Below are 14,245 nucleotides of genomic sequence, written 5' to 3' on the forward strand. Positions count from 1 at the left end.
CATGTGGTGCCACCCTTGAGCTGCATATTGCACTATTAGACGAGAACATCCCCTTTCTGCTCTTATTACTCTGTCACATTCCATGCGAGTCGGCACTCCAGTTTCCCCATGTGTGTTTGTGTACCTGCAGGGAAAATCTCCCCATGGGCGAATGTAATCGACTGATTGGTGGCTGGAACGGGGTACCCTCCTAATTCACATCGAGGAGTGGGACTGTCGAACACTCAGCCATCCTTCAGCTAGTTGGTTGATAAGCAGAGCAGGGCAGGGCAGATCAGATGAAAATAGAGTACTTGCAGCACGAGCAGGAGCAATAGACCTGGGTCACACTTCACTTGACTGCCCCGTCAGTGTACATTGTCATGAATGCTAGTTATGATGATTCTGGGTGAAAGGTGATAAACTTCTCCGAACTGCAGCGACTGGCAGAACCTGGTCATTTCAACCCAAAGGGGTGCCTTGTCCACAACCAGTATTCAAAAAATTGTCCAAATGCCAGTGAAACTGGTAACTGTAATTCATGACCTTAAAATCATGTAATTTGTAAGCACAGATTTCACTCAATTCTGCCTGGACTGCAATAGTATTTCGGTGGAAATTAGGGTTGAAACTTCAAGCCATGTATAAAGAAGTTAATCTCAGTAATGCTGTCCATGATACCACTAGACTTATAAAAACCTACTGATATCTTGTAGGGAAACACACCGACTGTCCTTACCTAGCCTGTCCTATATGGGACTGCATTCCGATCTGGGGATGAACAAGCCCCTCAGTTACGTTCAAGAATGTGTTCCTGAGATCAGTTAGAGATGAGCAGATCCACAAAGAATCTTGCTCATGTAACTCAATGGTGCACAGAGTCCGTGATGAATCTCTGGAGGATATAAATGTGGCGATGAAATGGGCAGAGAAGTGGCAGGTGAAGTTCAAAGCAGAGAAGTGTGGAGTCACCCGTAGGTTGCTAGGAAGAACATGGAGAGAGAATATCAAATAAAGGTTGCACCTCTATAGCGAATGCAACCTGGGTGTAAATGTACAGAAATCATTCAGGATAGCAGGACAGATTGAAAGAGTGGTTAATGGTGTACACTATACCCTGGGTTTATTAATAGGGGTTAATGGTGTACACTATACCCTGGGTTTATTAATAGGGGTTAATGGTGTACACTATACCCTGGGTTTATTAATAGGGGTTAATGGTGTACACTATACCCTGGGTGTATTAATAGGGGTTAATGGTGTACACTATACCCTGGGTTTATTAATAGGGGTTAATGGTGTACACTATACCCTGGGTTTATTAATAGGGGTTAATGGTGTACACTATACCCTGGGTTTATTAATAGGGGTTAATGGTGTACACTATACCCTGGGTGTATTAATAGGGGTTAATGGTGTACACTATACCCTGGGTTTATTAATAGGGGTTAATGGTGTACACTATACCCTGGGTGTATTAATAGGGGTTAATGGTGTACACTATACCCTGGGTTTATTAATAGGGGTTAATGGTGTACACTATACCCTGGGTTTATTAATAGGGGTTAATGGTGTACACTATACCCTGGGTGTATTAATAGGGGTTAATGGTGTACACTATACCCTGGGTTTATTAATAGGGGTTAATGGTGTACACTATATCCTGGGTTTATTAATAGGGGTTAATGGTGTACACTATACCCTGGGTTTATTAATAGGGGTTAATGGTGTACACTATACCCTGGGTGTATTAATAGGGGTTAATGGTGTACACTATACCCTGGGTTTATTAATAGGGGTTAATGGTGTACACTATACCCTGGGTTTATTAATAGGGGTTAATGGTGTACACTATACCCTGGGTTTATTAATAGGGGTTAATGGTGTACACTATATCCTGGGTTTATTAATAGGGGTTAATGGTGTACACTATACCCTGGGTTTATTAATAGGGGTTAATGGTGTACACTATACCCTGGGTTTATTAATAGGGGTTAATGGTGTACACTATACCCTGGGTTTATTAATAGGGGTTAATGGTGTACACTATACCCTGGGTTTATTAATAGGGGTTAATGGTGTACACTATACCCTGGGTTTATTAATAGGGGTTAATGGTGTACACTATACCCTGGGTTTATTAATAGGGGTTAATGGTGTACACTATACCCTGGGTTTATTAATAGGGGTTAATGGTGTACACTATACCCTGGGTTTATTAATAGGGGTTAATGGTGTACACTATACCCTGGGTGTATTAATAGGGGTTAATGGTGTACACTATATCCTGGGTTTATTAATAGGGGTTAATGGTGTACACTATACCCTGGGTGTATTAATAGGGGTTAATGGTGTACACTATATCCTGGGTGTATTAATAGGGGTTAATGATGCACACTATACCCTGGGTTTATTAATAGACTGCCTCAATACTGCCTCCTGGGATCTCTGCCACAAGCCTTCCTCCATCTTGACTGTTTCCTGTCACCCAACCAATTACCTCATCAAAACTCTCCAGCAGATTAGTTGACCACTGTTTTTCCTTAACAAATTCAGACTACGTTTCCTTAATTACCTTGAATTTGTCCATCTGACTCTAACTTTACTCCCAAATTATTGTTTCGAGATGCTTCCCCCCTTCTCTTTTTTGGAACTTGGACCAGTTTTCCTTCACTGTTGCTACAACTGTGTGTGGCTGAGTGGATAGCAGAGATGGATTGAAAGTGAAAAAGATGAAGAGGGGCAAAGGTTTAAAAGGATGCGTTGATGGGATTGAATGAATCTGTGTGGGAGAAGGTTCATGTGGAAATAAACAACAGACAGATGGACAGAATGGCAGATCACTCTGAGTTTGATTTACTGTGTTGTCTTGCAGTCCAGATACTGCTGTTGTAGTTTTGTAAGCTGGTTGTTAAGTTGACCCGACAACCCCATAGGTTTTTTTTTTGTTGACTGCACCCTTCAACCTGTGTTGACCATTGATAATCTCACTGTATCCTGTAGATATGGAGAAAGGAGATGAGGAAAATGTGGCTGAAGCCATGGAATTGGAAGGTGATGTCGATGAAGAGAAGGAAGAATCTGCAGAAACATTAAATGAAGGTAACCCAGTGTGTGATGAAGGTACAGTGGGAGAAGATGTCCCAGTGAAGCAGATGAAGAAGCCTGTGACCCCTAAACCCAAAAACAACAAGGAGCTGCAAAATCTGATTGAATACATCCAAATGACTGTCACCAACAGCATCCTGCCTAAGCTGCAAAAATGCTTAATTGCAAAGGTCTGTAGGTGAAACCCTCTGATAAACTTGTATTCTCTCACTCTTTACCCATCTCTACGTGTCACAGTCTAACTTTTCCCCTTTCTCATTTGTCTCTGTCCTTCTCCCCTCTCCTCATTCCAAGTCCCCTTTTTATCCTCTCTCTGTTTTCCCTAAACCTACCCTCACCCTCTTCTCCTGTTGTCATTAATATCTCTCTTTCCCTGCTTTCTCTCTCCCCTCTACCCTATTTATCTCATTCCCACTCATTCTTGCCGCTCTCCCTCGAGCCCCCTCCACCTAACTCCTCCATCACTCGAGTTTATTTCATTGTAAACAGGTGCAAAGAGATGAGCAACACAAGTTGGTGAGATCAAAAATAGTCAATGATGATGAGTTGGTGCGTATTCCGCTGGCTTTTACGATGGTTAAACTGATGCAGACTCTTCCCAAGGAAACCATGGACTCCAATTTACCAAGGTATTGCAATACAGCAGTGACTGAGAACCGTTGTATTCACAGTGGCACTGTGGGATTAGGAGGAGTCTTGTCTATTCAGTGAAGTGGTTATTTCTGCATTTTATGGGTTTGTTTTTCCTTTCTGTCTTGAGCCAGCCGTGTCTCAGTTGGTAGCATTCTCACTTCTGATTCACAGTGTTCAAGTCCTAGTCTGGGATTTGGGTGTAAACTCATCCCTTGACACTCCAGTGCAGGAGGTGCTGTGCTGTCAGAGGTACATCGTCCGGATGACACGTGAAACTAAAACCTAGTCTAACCCCTCAGTCAGATGTGAAGATCCTGTGGTACAATTTTGAAAAAAACCTCAGGAACTATTCCCAAAGTCCTGACTATATTTACCCATGACCCGTTAACAAAAAAAACTGTTATAATACTTTAGTTTGCTCGAGCTTATTGTGTGTAAATTGGCAGCTAATTTTTCCTATACAATAGCAGTGACTAAGTCTCATTAACTGTAAAGGATATTGAAACATCAGGAGGTCATGAAAGGAACTACATTAACACACATCTTTCTTATATCCTGTTCGCAGTATCCTCATCAAAGTCTGTATGCTGTTGAGAAACCGAGCGCAGGAGATCCGCGATGTTGCTCGCAACACCCTGACTAAAATCATTGAGACTCTGGGCCCAGAGTACCTTCTGTATCTTCTCAAAGAGATGCAGTCAGCTTTAACCAATGGCTATCAGGTAATTTGCTACAATTGAATGCCATTGAATATCAAGGCCAGGCAATGGTTATATATTTTTCTTGGTGGAGATGGCCATTGCCTGGCATTAGTGTGGTGGGAATGTTACTTACCACTTACATGCCCAATCCTGTGTGTTGTCCACTTACGTAGTATTTGTTTTTGCACCCCAGGGGTAGGTCATTCAGGGTGACAACTCGATGCTGCTGTTTGTGCAACACATGGACCACTTCCAGACCTCTTCATCTCAACCTAATTCCATATTATTACTTACATTTCTCCCTTATTTTTCTCTAGCTTGCCCTAAACTGTATCTGTCACCCAGCTCAACCACTCACTGTGACAGGTCAACATGTCAGAATCGACTGCCCAGATAATGTGGCAAGTTCAGTTTGTGGTTTTCCAAAGATTATCTGCAAAGTTTCCTTTTAATTGGGATGTACATGTTACTGGTAAGACCAGCAATTAATACCCATCCCCAGTTGCTGTGGGGAAAGTGCTCTTGAGCTCTTAGTTTGAACAACCGTGATCTTTGGGGTGCAGGGACACCTACAGTACTGTTAAGGTTCCAGGATTATGACTCAGTGATGTCATTCCAAGTCAGAATGATGTATGATTTGCAGGGAAACTTGCAGATAGTGTTCCCATGTTTCTTCTGCCCTTGTCTTTCTATGTGGAAGAGATCGCTGCTTTGGAAGATGCTGAAAATGAAAACAATTAGAATGATAAAATAGTAAATTTTGCTTGATATTACTAAAGTTCTCACTTGTGTTGACTATTGCACGATAATGTGCTCCCAGTTCCAAAACGCTTCTGGTAGTTTCTGTTCACTGAACCACCTCTTTATCGCCTTGCTAGGTTCATGTTTTGACCTACACGGTCTACATGCTGTTGAAGAGTCTCGTACCCAGACTTAACAGTGGAGATTTGGACCCTTGTGTGGACATTCTCATTGAGGTAAGGGTTTACTGTCTGAAATGATTAATGATTTACAGATCATTGTTTGCAAAAGAAGGAAACAAAACCCACCCTTTTCACCCTCTGAATATCGGAAAGTGCTTTAGAAGCAGTGAAGCAATTCTTTTTGTTGTAATGTAGACAAAGAGCAGTAGCCAGTTTGTGCTCAATTGAGTTGCAACAATAATGTAATTAATGACTAGGTCATCTCTTTTAGGTGTTGCTTGAGGAGTAGATGTTTCACGAGGTTGTAGGGAGGAGGGATTACCCTAGTGCTTATCGCAATAGATCATTTTATGTTCATTTGAGAACACACTGTGAGCCTGTGTGAAAATCGGTGGCAGTATAACCCTCCTTCAGAATTGCACTGAAGCCTCAGCTTGGATATTTTCTAAGCAACCTACTCAGATGTTATGACACAACGTTGGAGCAAGTGAGACTTGAACCTGGGTCTCCTGGCTGAAAGGTAGGAACGCTACCAACGTGCCACAAGAACCCTCTAAGTCTCGGCATTGATCGTGGCTCGAATATCTGGTCTGGGACTAGAACCCATTTACTAACTAGGTGAAATGCTACCGACTGTACACCACCTCCTTAAGAATCGGTCCTAATTATAATATTTTTATAAGATGACAGTGTTCAGTTCGTTATTCTGGTGCTGATTCTAAGCTCCATTACCCCTTTCCACCAATGTCCTTTGAATCTTGTTTCTTGAAATATTTATCTATTTCTTGGTGATGCTATTAATTAAAAATAATATTATGCTGAATTGTAACAATCTTATCAGTGCAAAATAATTCTCTCTCTCTCTAGATTTTTAACCATGAACTGTTTGGTGAAATTGCAGAAGAGAAAGAAGTGAAGGGAATTATAAGCAAAGTGATGGAAGCGAGGACAAGCAAGAGCTACGACTCCTATCAGATTCTGGCTCGGTTTGTGGGAAGGGCACAAGTTTCTAAGCTGATCCTTCCACTTAAAGAGGTGAAGTCAATGCCCCATTCAGTAATACACTCCACTAACTTTCAAGAAAGCTGGCCACGAAGATCTAGCAATCTCTAAAGCACTTGTGTTCCCTTTTTCCCGGCACCATTCCGAATCTGCTGCCAAGTCAAGCAGATCTCCAGGTGTCCAACAACATTGAGGCAGGTTAAGCAGCCAATTGTAATGAAGGACTTTCACAGCAAACCAGCAAATCCAAGCCACCAAAACCCCTTTTTATTTTAAAACCAATTACAGGTAGTGAAATAAATGATAGGGAGATCCATGTAGGATTAAAATGGCTAAAAGATTTGTCAGTAAACATATCAAACAGTTTTAATACTTCAAAAATATATGGATTTTTGTTGTCATAATGGAAGACTCTGACATTCAACAAATTTATAATGATATCTCAGGATCAGTACAGATGTTTTAAATAATTCTGAACTTAGTATGCAGTTTATTAAAACTGAAACAAGAAGCAACTTTTCAAGGTTTTTTTAAAAAAAGTGAGACAGTTGGCTTAAGTGATGTTTAAGTGATTGTGGGTCTTCAACAGCAACATCCTTACCTAGGCCAGCCGACATGTGACTCCAGACCCACAGGAATGTGGATGTTTCTGAACAGCCCTCAGAAATGTCTGAGAAAGACACTCCCTGTCAAGGCACTTAGGATTGGGTAACAGATGCTGCCACCTGATTTGCCAGTAGACCAAGAAAATTAGTTTCATAGACTGATAGCCATCTTCTGTGCTGTAGATGTTTATTAGCCCCATCTTGTCCTGGCCAGTCTACAAAGATCTATTAATCCCATTTTTCAGTTCTTGCTCCAAAGCCCTGGGGCCAATGGCAATGTAATTAAATATCTAAAAGGTAAAGTCATCATCGTCCTATCAAACCATAGGATTGCTCGCTCATTAGAGGGAGAGACAACTGGGGAATGGTTTAATCTAAGAACCAGCAGAATTCAGTAGAGGGGAGAGGTTGAGAAGGAGGGTCTTTGTGGTAGCCTTAGTCAGAGTGGGAATTGAATCCATGCTGTTCCATTCACTCTGCATCATAAACCTGCTGTCTGGCTAACTGAGCTAACCAACCCCTTGTAATTATCTAAATAGGACACTCAACCACTTTTCCAGACAGTGATTTCCAGGTTACCACCAATTGGGTGAAAAGCTTTCTCCTCAGCTGTCCTCTTCACCTCTACCTCTTACCATACATCTGTGCCCCAATAGTATTGGCCCCTCTATAAATAAAGAAAAAGCCTTCCTATCCACCCTCATAACCTTATTTGCCTCCATCAGATTCCCTCTCAACTTTTGCTTCTTCAAGGAAAACAGACACAGCCTGTCCAGTCTTTCCTCATAACTCCAGCCCTCCAGCGCAGGCAGCATTCCGAGAAATCTCCTGTGCAATCAAGTCCTCTCTATAATGCAGTGACCAGAACTGCATGCAGTACTCCAGCAGTGACCTTATGCTGTACCTCCATGCTCTGATATTCTGTGCCTCAACTAATGAAGGCAAGTCTTCCAATTGTCTTCCATGTTTTTTGTGTTCCTATGGAGCACGTGGGGGAATTTTATGACAGTGTAGATGTGATATAAATGGAAGCTGCTATTGGTGCAGTATGGTTAAGTGCCATTTTACATTTTCAGATATTAGAGAATATAACCATCCTTAAGCAAGCTTGCAAGGTTCAAGAAGCATATCGTTGCATTGTGACTGGTCTGTTACTGAATAAGGAAATGACGGCTGACTCCATCCTCTTATTAAGCCACGGTCTGGTGACAGAGAGCTTGCCATTGATGACACAGAGAACCAAGTGAGCAGTCATTCATTTGGATTACTATTTGCTGAAGTACGGCAGATTAAAATTTATATTGAGACAGTATTTTCCACTGATCCGGTAGAATCTGGTATTGGTTGTGAGCAATCAAAGACTTAACCCTCTGCTTCTGTACCTTCCCCCGTTTCAGTTATTTATCCAGTTCACAAGACCAAATGATCTCTGCCTCAGTCACTCCCTGAGACAAAGGTTTCCACACTCTGAATGGTTTCTCTGTTAAGGCTTTCCTTTTAGTCCCCCATCCTGTAGCACTGCACCTTTGAAGAAATATTTGCTCAAGTCTTTGCAACCAATGTTCTGAACTAAGTCATTGTTTTTGCTCCTAAACATTTGGTTAGCTTTTCGGTATCAAATGCGTCAAACCTGGTTTGGAATATTTAGGGGTCCTGGGGATTTCCCACTCTTCAGGTAGCACCGACAGTGCAAAGTTTAGTCTGTGCCGCAGCTGGGGACCTGCGTTTGTGCGGTACCCAACAATCTTAAATTGTAACTGCAGCAAAAGTTAACCAGAATATGATCAGTCAGCCCACAACTCACTAGTTGAACCCATCCCTGTATTTCTGTGTATTTCATGAATCAATGTTTTATCCAGCTGGTTTTGGTAGATGTTGGTTGGTGGTGGGAATGTGGAATGCACTATTGTGTGGGCTGGATTGAGGTAAATGGCATGGATGTCCTTAAAGAGAAGTTAAGTAACTGCATGAGGGCGAAAGAAAGGTGCCTGATGAGGTGAGATGGGAGGAGGCTTGTCTGGAGCACGGGCCTGTTTGGTCGAATGGCCTGTTTCTGTGCTGCATTCTCTGTTTCTTTATAATGCTGCCACTTGTCACTTTTAAAGAGGTCAACACAAGAAACCTGAAGCATCCCGTGTTGGACTGAAGCCCCAGAGTTGCCTCTTGCTGCCCCCCACCCCAAGCCGTACGGGTGAGAAAGCAGCTACCAGCACCAAGACCAACATGCACATTCTGGTCAATACCGGGTTGAGGGTAAGTGATCAGAGTTTCTGCTCATTCATTGATTTCTGAACTGCCTTATTTTTCTGTTTGGACACAGGGTTACAGGTGTTGCTGACTGGGCCATTTATTGCCTGTCCCTTGTTGCTGTTGAGAAGGTGGTGGTGGTGGTGGTGGTGGTGGTGAGCTGCTTTCTTGGACAGTTAGAGTCCATTTTGCTGTGGGTTCACCCACAATGGTGTTCCAGGATTTGACCCAAGGTCACTGAGGGACAGATGATTTATTTCAAAGTCAGGATGGAGAATGGGGCTGGGTGTACATGTGTTTAGGGATGGCCTTTGAAAAACCTACAATTCCTCTTTGCTTTTTTAATTTGCCAATGATTGCAAGGCCACACATTTTGCCTATCCCAACTTACTCTGAGGATGTAACATAGACTTTCTCAAGCTATTGTAATCCTTCTAATATTGTTTACACAGTGAGGTCAGGCAGCACATTTTCAAAAGTTTGGCTCAACTGGGACAAAGGAATAAGAGCATATGTTCAAGTCAGGCTTGGTGGTGATGATCCTTCATGTTGTAGTAGTCATGGGGCTTATGTGCTGGAGTACTTGGAAAGGCAAAGGATAATGTTTGAATTATACTGAGGCCGTAAGGATTAATGCAAGAGCAGTGGTTGGGAAGACGAGGTTTGTTTAACTTAGATAAATATGAGATGCTCCATTTTGGAACGGCGTATCAGGGTAAGACTTATGCGCTAAATGGTAAAGTGCTGGGAAGTGTTGCTGAGCAAAGAGACCTTGGAGTGCAAGTTCATAGTTCCTTGAAAATGGGCTTGCAGGTAGATAGGATAGTGACGAAGGTATTTGGTGCGCTTATCTTTATTGGTCAGTGCATTGAGTATAGGAGTTGGGAAGTCATGTTGCAGCTGTACAGGGCATTGGTTAGGTCACTTTTGGAATACTGCATGCAATCCTGGTCTCCCTGCTTTTGGAAGGATGTTGTGAAACTTGAACGGGTTCAGAAAAGATCTACAAGGATGTTGCCAGGGTTGGAGGGTTTGAGCTTTAGTGAGAGGCTTAACAGGCTGGGGCTGTTTTCCCTGGAATGTCGGAAGGTGAGGGGTGACCTTGTAGAAGTTTATAAAATCTTGAGGGGCATGGATAGGCTGAATAGCCATTGTCTTCTCCCCAGGGTAGGGAAATTCAAAACTAGAGGGCATAAGTTTAGGACGAGAAGGGAAAGATTTAAAAGGGACCTAATAGGCAACGTTTTCATGCAGAGGGTACTGTGTGTATGAAATGAGCTGCCTGAAGAAGTGGTGGAGGTAATTATAGTTACAATATTTAAAAGGTGTTCGTATGGATATATGAAAGGAAGGGTTTACAGTGATCCGGGCCAAATGCTGTTAAATGGGACTAGATTAATTTAGGATATCTGGTCAGCATGGATGAGTTGGATTGAATTGTCTTTTTCTGTGCTCTACATCACTCTGACTCTATGTACATCCTTGGCTTTAGAAAATTCAGGGGTGATTAAATTGAGTTGCTTATGATGATTGTACATTTGCCAGAGTAGCTGATGTGAAGAAGTCCAGGTTGCTTGTATCCATTTATGATCTGCCGTTCTTGGCTGACTGCTGTTGGCAGGAAGTTAGCTGGGGAAATTGTAGCATTCAGGTTATTATGATTACTCCGTGCAGTACTTCCTTGAAATAAGGGTGGGGCTGGTTGTGAGATTTTCGATAGGTTACCTAGAACAATTCTGTGGTCACTGAACAGTTTCAGATAGTTGGAGTCAATTGGATAAAAGTAATGGAATAGACTCCATGTTGGAACAATGGTACTGTTAGCTGTACTGATGACAAGGTGATTGAAAGGCACTGGCTTTGTTTAGTTGGGGTTCAGGAAAACGTCCCAGGGTCCATTTGACAGCTCCATGTAGGTAGGATTGATGAGGAGTCTTGGGGAAGCAGAATTAGATGGTCAGCTTCAAAGAGTCAAGCCTCTATCCTAAAAAGGGCACTGCTGTAGGTAGGCGCTGAAGAATTAGGACTCAGTAAATCTCTAGGAGTGATTAGTTGCTGCTAAGTGTTATGGTTGGGACTTGAAAAGTCCTGGGAGCTGAGCATGATTGGAACTTTGAGAATCCCATGGGGATTACAGTCTTATTGGCAACGATCTGTCTGCAGACAATCTGGAATTGTGCCTAAGAGTGCAGTTTGAAGAATCTGGAATCTTGGTTGTCCCAGGAAAGGAGTTTGATGTACCAGAACATGAACAAGTATTGAAGCAGTCCACGACGGAGTGACTTTCAATGAAGTTCTGAATTTAGATAAACTTTTGGTGGTGAAGAATTGAAATTTCTTTTGAAATTTTAATGTGATTTGGAGACCTACAGTCTAGGTGGTTTTCTGAAAAAATCTGTGGAATCTATCTTGGCTATTTCATCTGCTCTGCGGGGTGTTTGACCACTGTTAGTCCATTACCCATACTTACCTCCCGTTACTTCTGGACGTTAGAGTATAAGTTGCATTTACGTTGTAGATTGTTTTGTTTCTCTCCTAACTTTGTTTAGTAATGTTTATTGTTGCTCATTCAAAGCAGTGGAACCTTGTGGCTTTATTTTCTTAGTAGGTAACAGGTCTCACACGTTTGCCTACTTTATATGAAAAAAATACTAATCTCCAGCCAAATTGTAAATCAGAGGATGGTGGAGGCATGCAAATAAAAATTTGGAGTTTATATGGATTTTTGTTGGGCAAGGGTTTTAAGGATGATGGAATCGAACCAAGTGAATGGAGTGGAAATATGGATCAGCCCTGAATTATACTACAGGAGTTGATTGGCTCCCTCCTCTTCCAGATGCTGAAAGGATTATTGAATTATTCTTGGAGGATTGCTCTAGTACTTGCTGTCAATGGTGCACAGTGCAGCATCAACAGCCGTAAGTTGGCTGCTGCTTGAGCAGACTAACGTCTGTTGGGTGGAATTGTAATTCTTGGGTGGTGTGCTGAATTGTGAAAATGGAAGTCAGGAAATTGGATTGTTTTACTGGTGCCAGGCCACACACAACCTTCAAATCTTCCAACTTGTTGGGGGAGATGGACCCAATGGCTCCAGTGTTACCTATCTGGTGCACTCACTGTTCTTATCTCTCATGGGCCTACACATGACTCCAGTCTCACGCCCATTGTGGTTGTCAACAGACACTGCGTTCTGTAGACATCTTGTAGTCTGGGTGCTTTCATATGTGTTTGTGGTGTAAAGATGGGCTTACCATTTTGTTTATATGAAACAGCTGCGCACAAGTTTTTTTTTGTTAATCTTCTCCCAGTTGCTGCATATGAGCTTGAAGAGATCGAAGGTGAATTCTTCAGAAGAACACATTTTGGGAATGCTTGACCCATTTGTGCAGCTATTGATTGACTGCCTCCAGTCCATGCATGTAAAGGTGAGCACCGTCTACATCTTTACGTTCTGATGTATAACATTCAAATCGACAAACTAAGTAGACTATTGTTATTGAAGATCGCCTCGTAATACTGTTCCAGCTAGCAACTTTGCTGTGAAAGTTTTTTTTCAAATTCTCATTATTTAGGTTTTCTTTATAATGGTTTAAATATTTTAGACTGCAATATTAAAAAAATATTTAAAATCCTTTCAGTGAGGAAAAGCTTCCCTGCATAAAATCACACAAATTCTGTGTGGCATGGTGATTTTTTTCAATTTTAAGGCAGAACGATATCAAGAGGCAAGAAAGATAGTCACCAATAAATCCAGTTAGGAATTCATGAGGAACTTCTTCAGTTTTTGGAGAGTCGTGACAATTGGGAGCTCTCTCTCCCAGGGAGTGGTTGAGGTACATAACATACGTTTGAGGGGAAACAAAGTTGACACAAAAGAGAGTAAGGTATTGAAGATTTAGAAAGAGGATTTTGAAGAAGAGCTAAACCTGAGCATCTGTAAAAATCTGAATTTTTTAAATTGTGAAAATATACTCAATTCATCCCCCCCCCCGAAACCCCCAACCTCCACTGCAGCTGCTTCGAGACAAACAGGACGCCACATTCAGATTTCTGGTGAAGGCACGAAGTGCAGTGTAGGTACACCTGGTCAATGGTAGACGGGCCTAACCACTCCAGGATAGATTTCCTGTTTGTGTCCGGTGTGTTCTCGGTCAGATTCACCAATGTCAAACTGGTGCTTTCTCTGACCGCTGCCTCCTGCTGGCTGACTGTCACCTACAGGATGACCAGCGGGCCGGCAAGAGTACGTGGAAGCTGAATATGAAACGACCCCAGAAAATATTCAGGCAGACAAAAAGGAGTGCCGTGAAACCCCTCTTTGAGTCTCTTGCACATTAGTGGGAAAGTCAAGGGGAAAGGAGGTGGGCATAGAAAACTCCAGACCATACAGGAGAGGGTTGATTCTTGAGCAGACTGTCTGAGTTATTGGCAGAATGCCTCATGGCCAGAACTTTCCAACAAGCACCAAGGCGTTGCTTGGCTAGTGGTGAGAAGGACACCAGCCGTCAGAACCTTCATTGACACCCAGTTTCTGTTCTCCACTGCAGACCTGTAAGAAGAAGAAATCAACTGAAGTGATCTGTTTCTGTACTGTTTATTTCCTCGGTTTGATAAGTATTTTTCATTCAGCAGAACATTCATGTGTAGATTTTATAAGAACACAAACTTATGCTGACTGATCCTGATGGCAGTACTGAAGGACTGCTGCACTGTCAGAGGTGTTGGCTTTCAAATCCAGCATTAAGCACAATGTTCTCTCTCCCCTCCCAGGTGAATGCAAAGGGATCAAACAGCATTATCTCAAAGGAGAGCCAGATAAGTTCTTGCTGGTGCACCCCTCATCCACCATCACCCTAAAGCCAATTGTATGATCACCACATTGCATTGCTGTTTATGGGAGTTATCTGTGTGTGAACTGGTTCACATGTTTCCTCCTTTAACACATCAAACATGGTTCATTAGTTGTAAAGTTCAGTAATGAAAGGCAGTCTAAAGTCTTTACACAGCAGAGTTAACACTTTGTTTATAAGGAAGACACATTCATATC

At 42.2% G+C, this 14,245-nt stretch overlaps 1 protein-coding gene across 1 annotated transcript in view; it reads left to right on the forward strand.

Moving 5' to 3' along the window:
* The window catches only part of utp20 (UTP20 small subunit processome component), a 114,121-nt gene that overhangs the window by 73,538 nt on the left and 26,338 nt on the right, over positions 1–14,245 (forward strand). Inside the window, exons 41-48 of the mRNA XM_072551731.1 lie at positions 2,983–3,257; positions 3,577–3,716; positions 4,286–4,442; positions 5,300–5,398; positions 6,212–6,379; positions 8,028–8,194; positions 9,057–9,204; positions 12,507–12,623. Of these exons, the coding sequence (XP_072407832.1) occupies positions 2,983–3,257; positions 3,577–3,716; positions 4,286–4,442; positions 5,300–5,398; positions 6,212–6,379; positions 8,028–8,194; positions 9,057–9,204; positions 12,507–12,623 (1,271 nt within the window). The remainder of the gene's footprint in view (positions 1–2,982; positions 3,258–3,576; positions 3,717–4,285; positions 4,443–5,299; positions 5,399–6,211; positions 6,380–8,027; positions 8,195–9,056; positions 9,205–12,506; positions 12,624–14,245) is intronic.

Source organism: Chiloscyllium punctatum, chromosome 32, assembly GCF_047496795.1.
Source record: "Chiloscyllium punctatum isolate Juve2018m chromosome 32, sChiPun1.3, whole genome shotgun sequence".
Classification (NCBI taxonomy): Eukaryota; Metazoa; Chordata; class Chondrichthyes; order Orectolobiformes; family Hemiscylliidae; genus Chiloscyllium; species Chiloscyllium punctatum.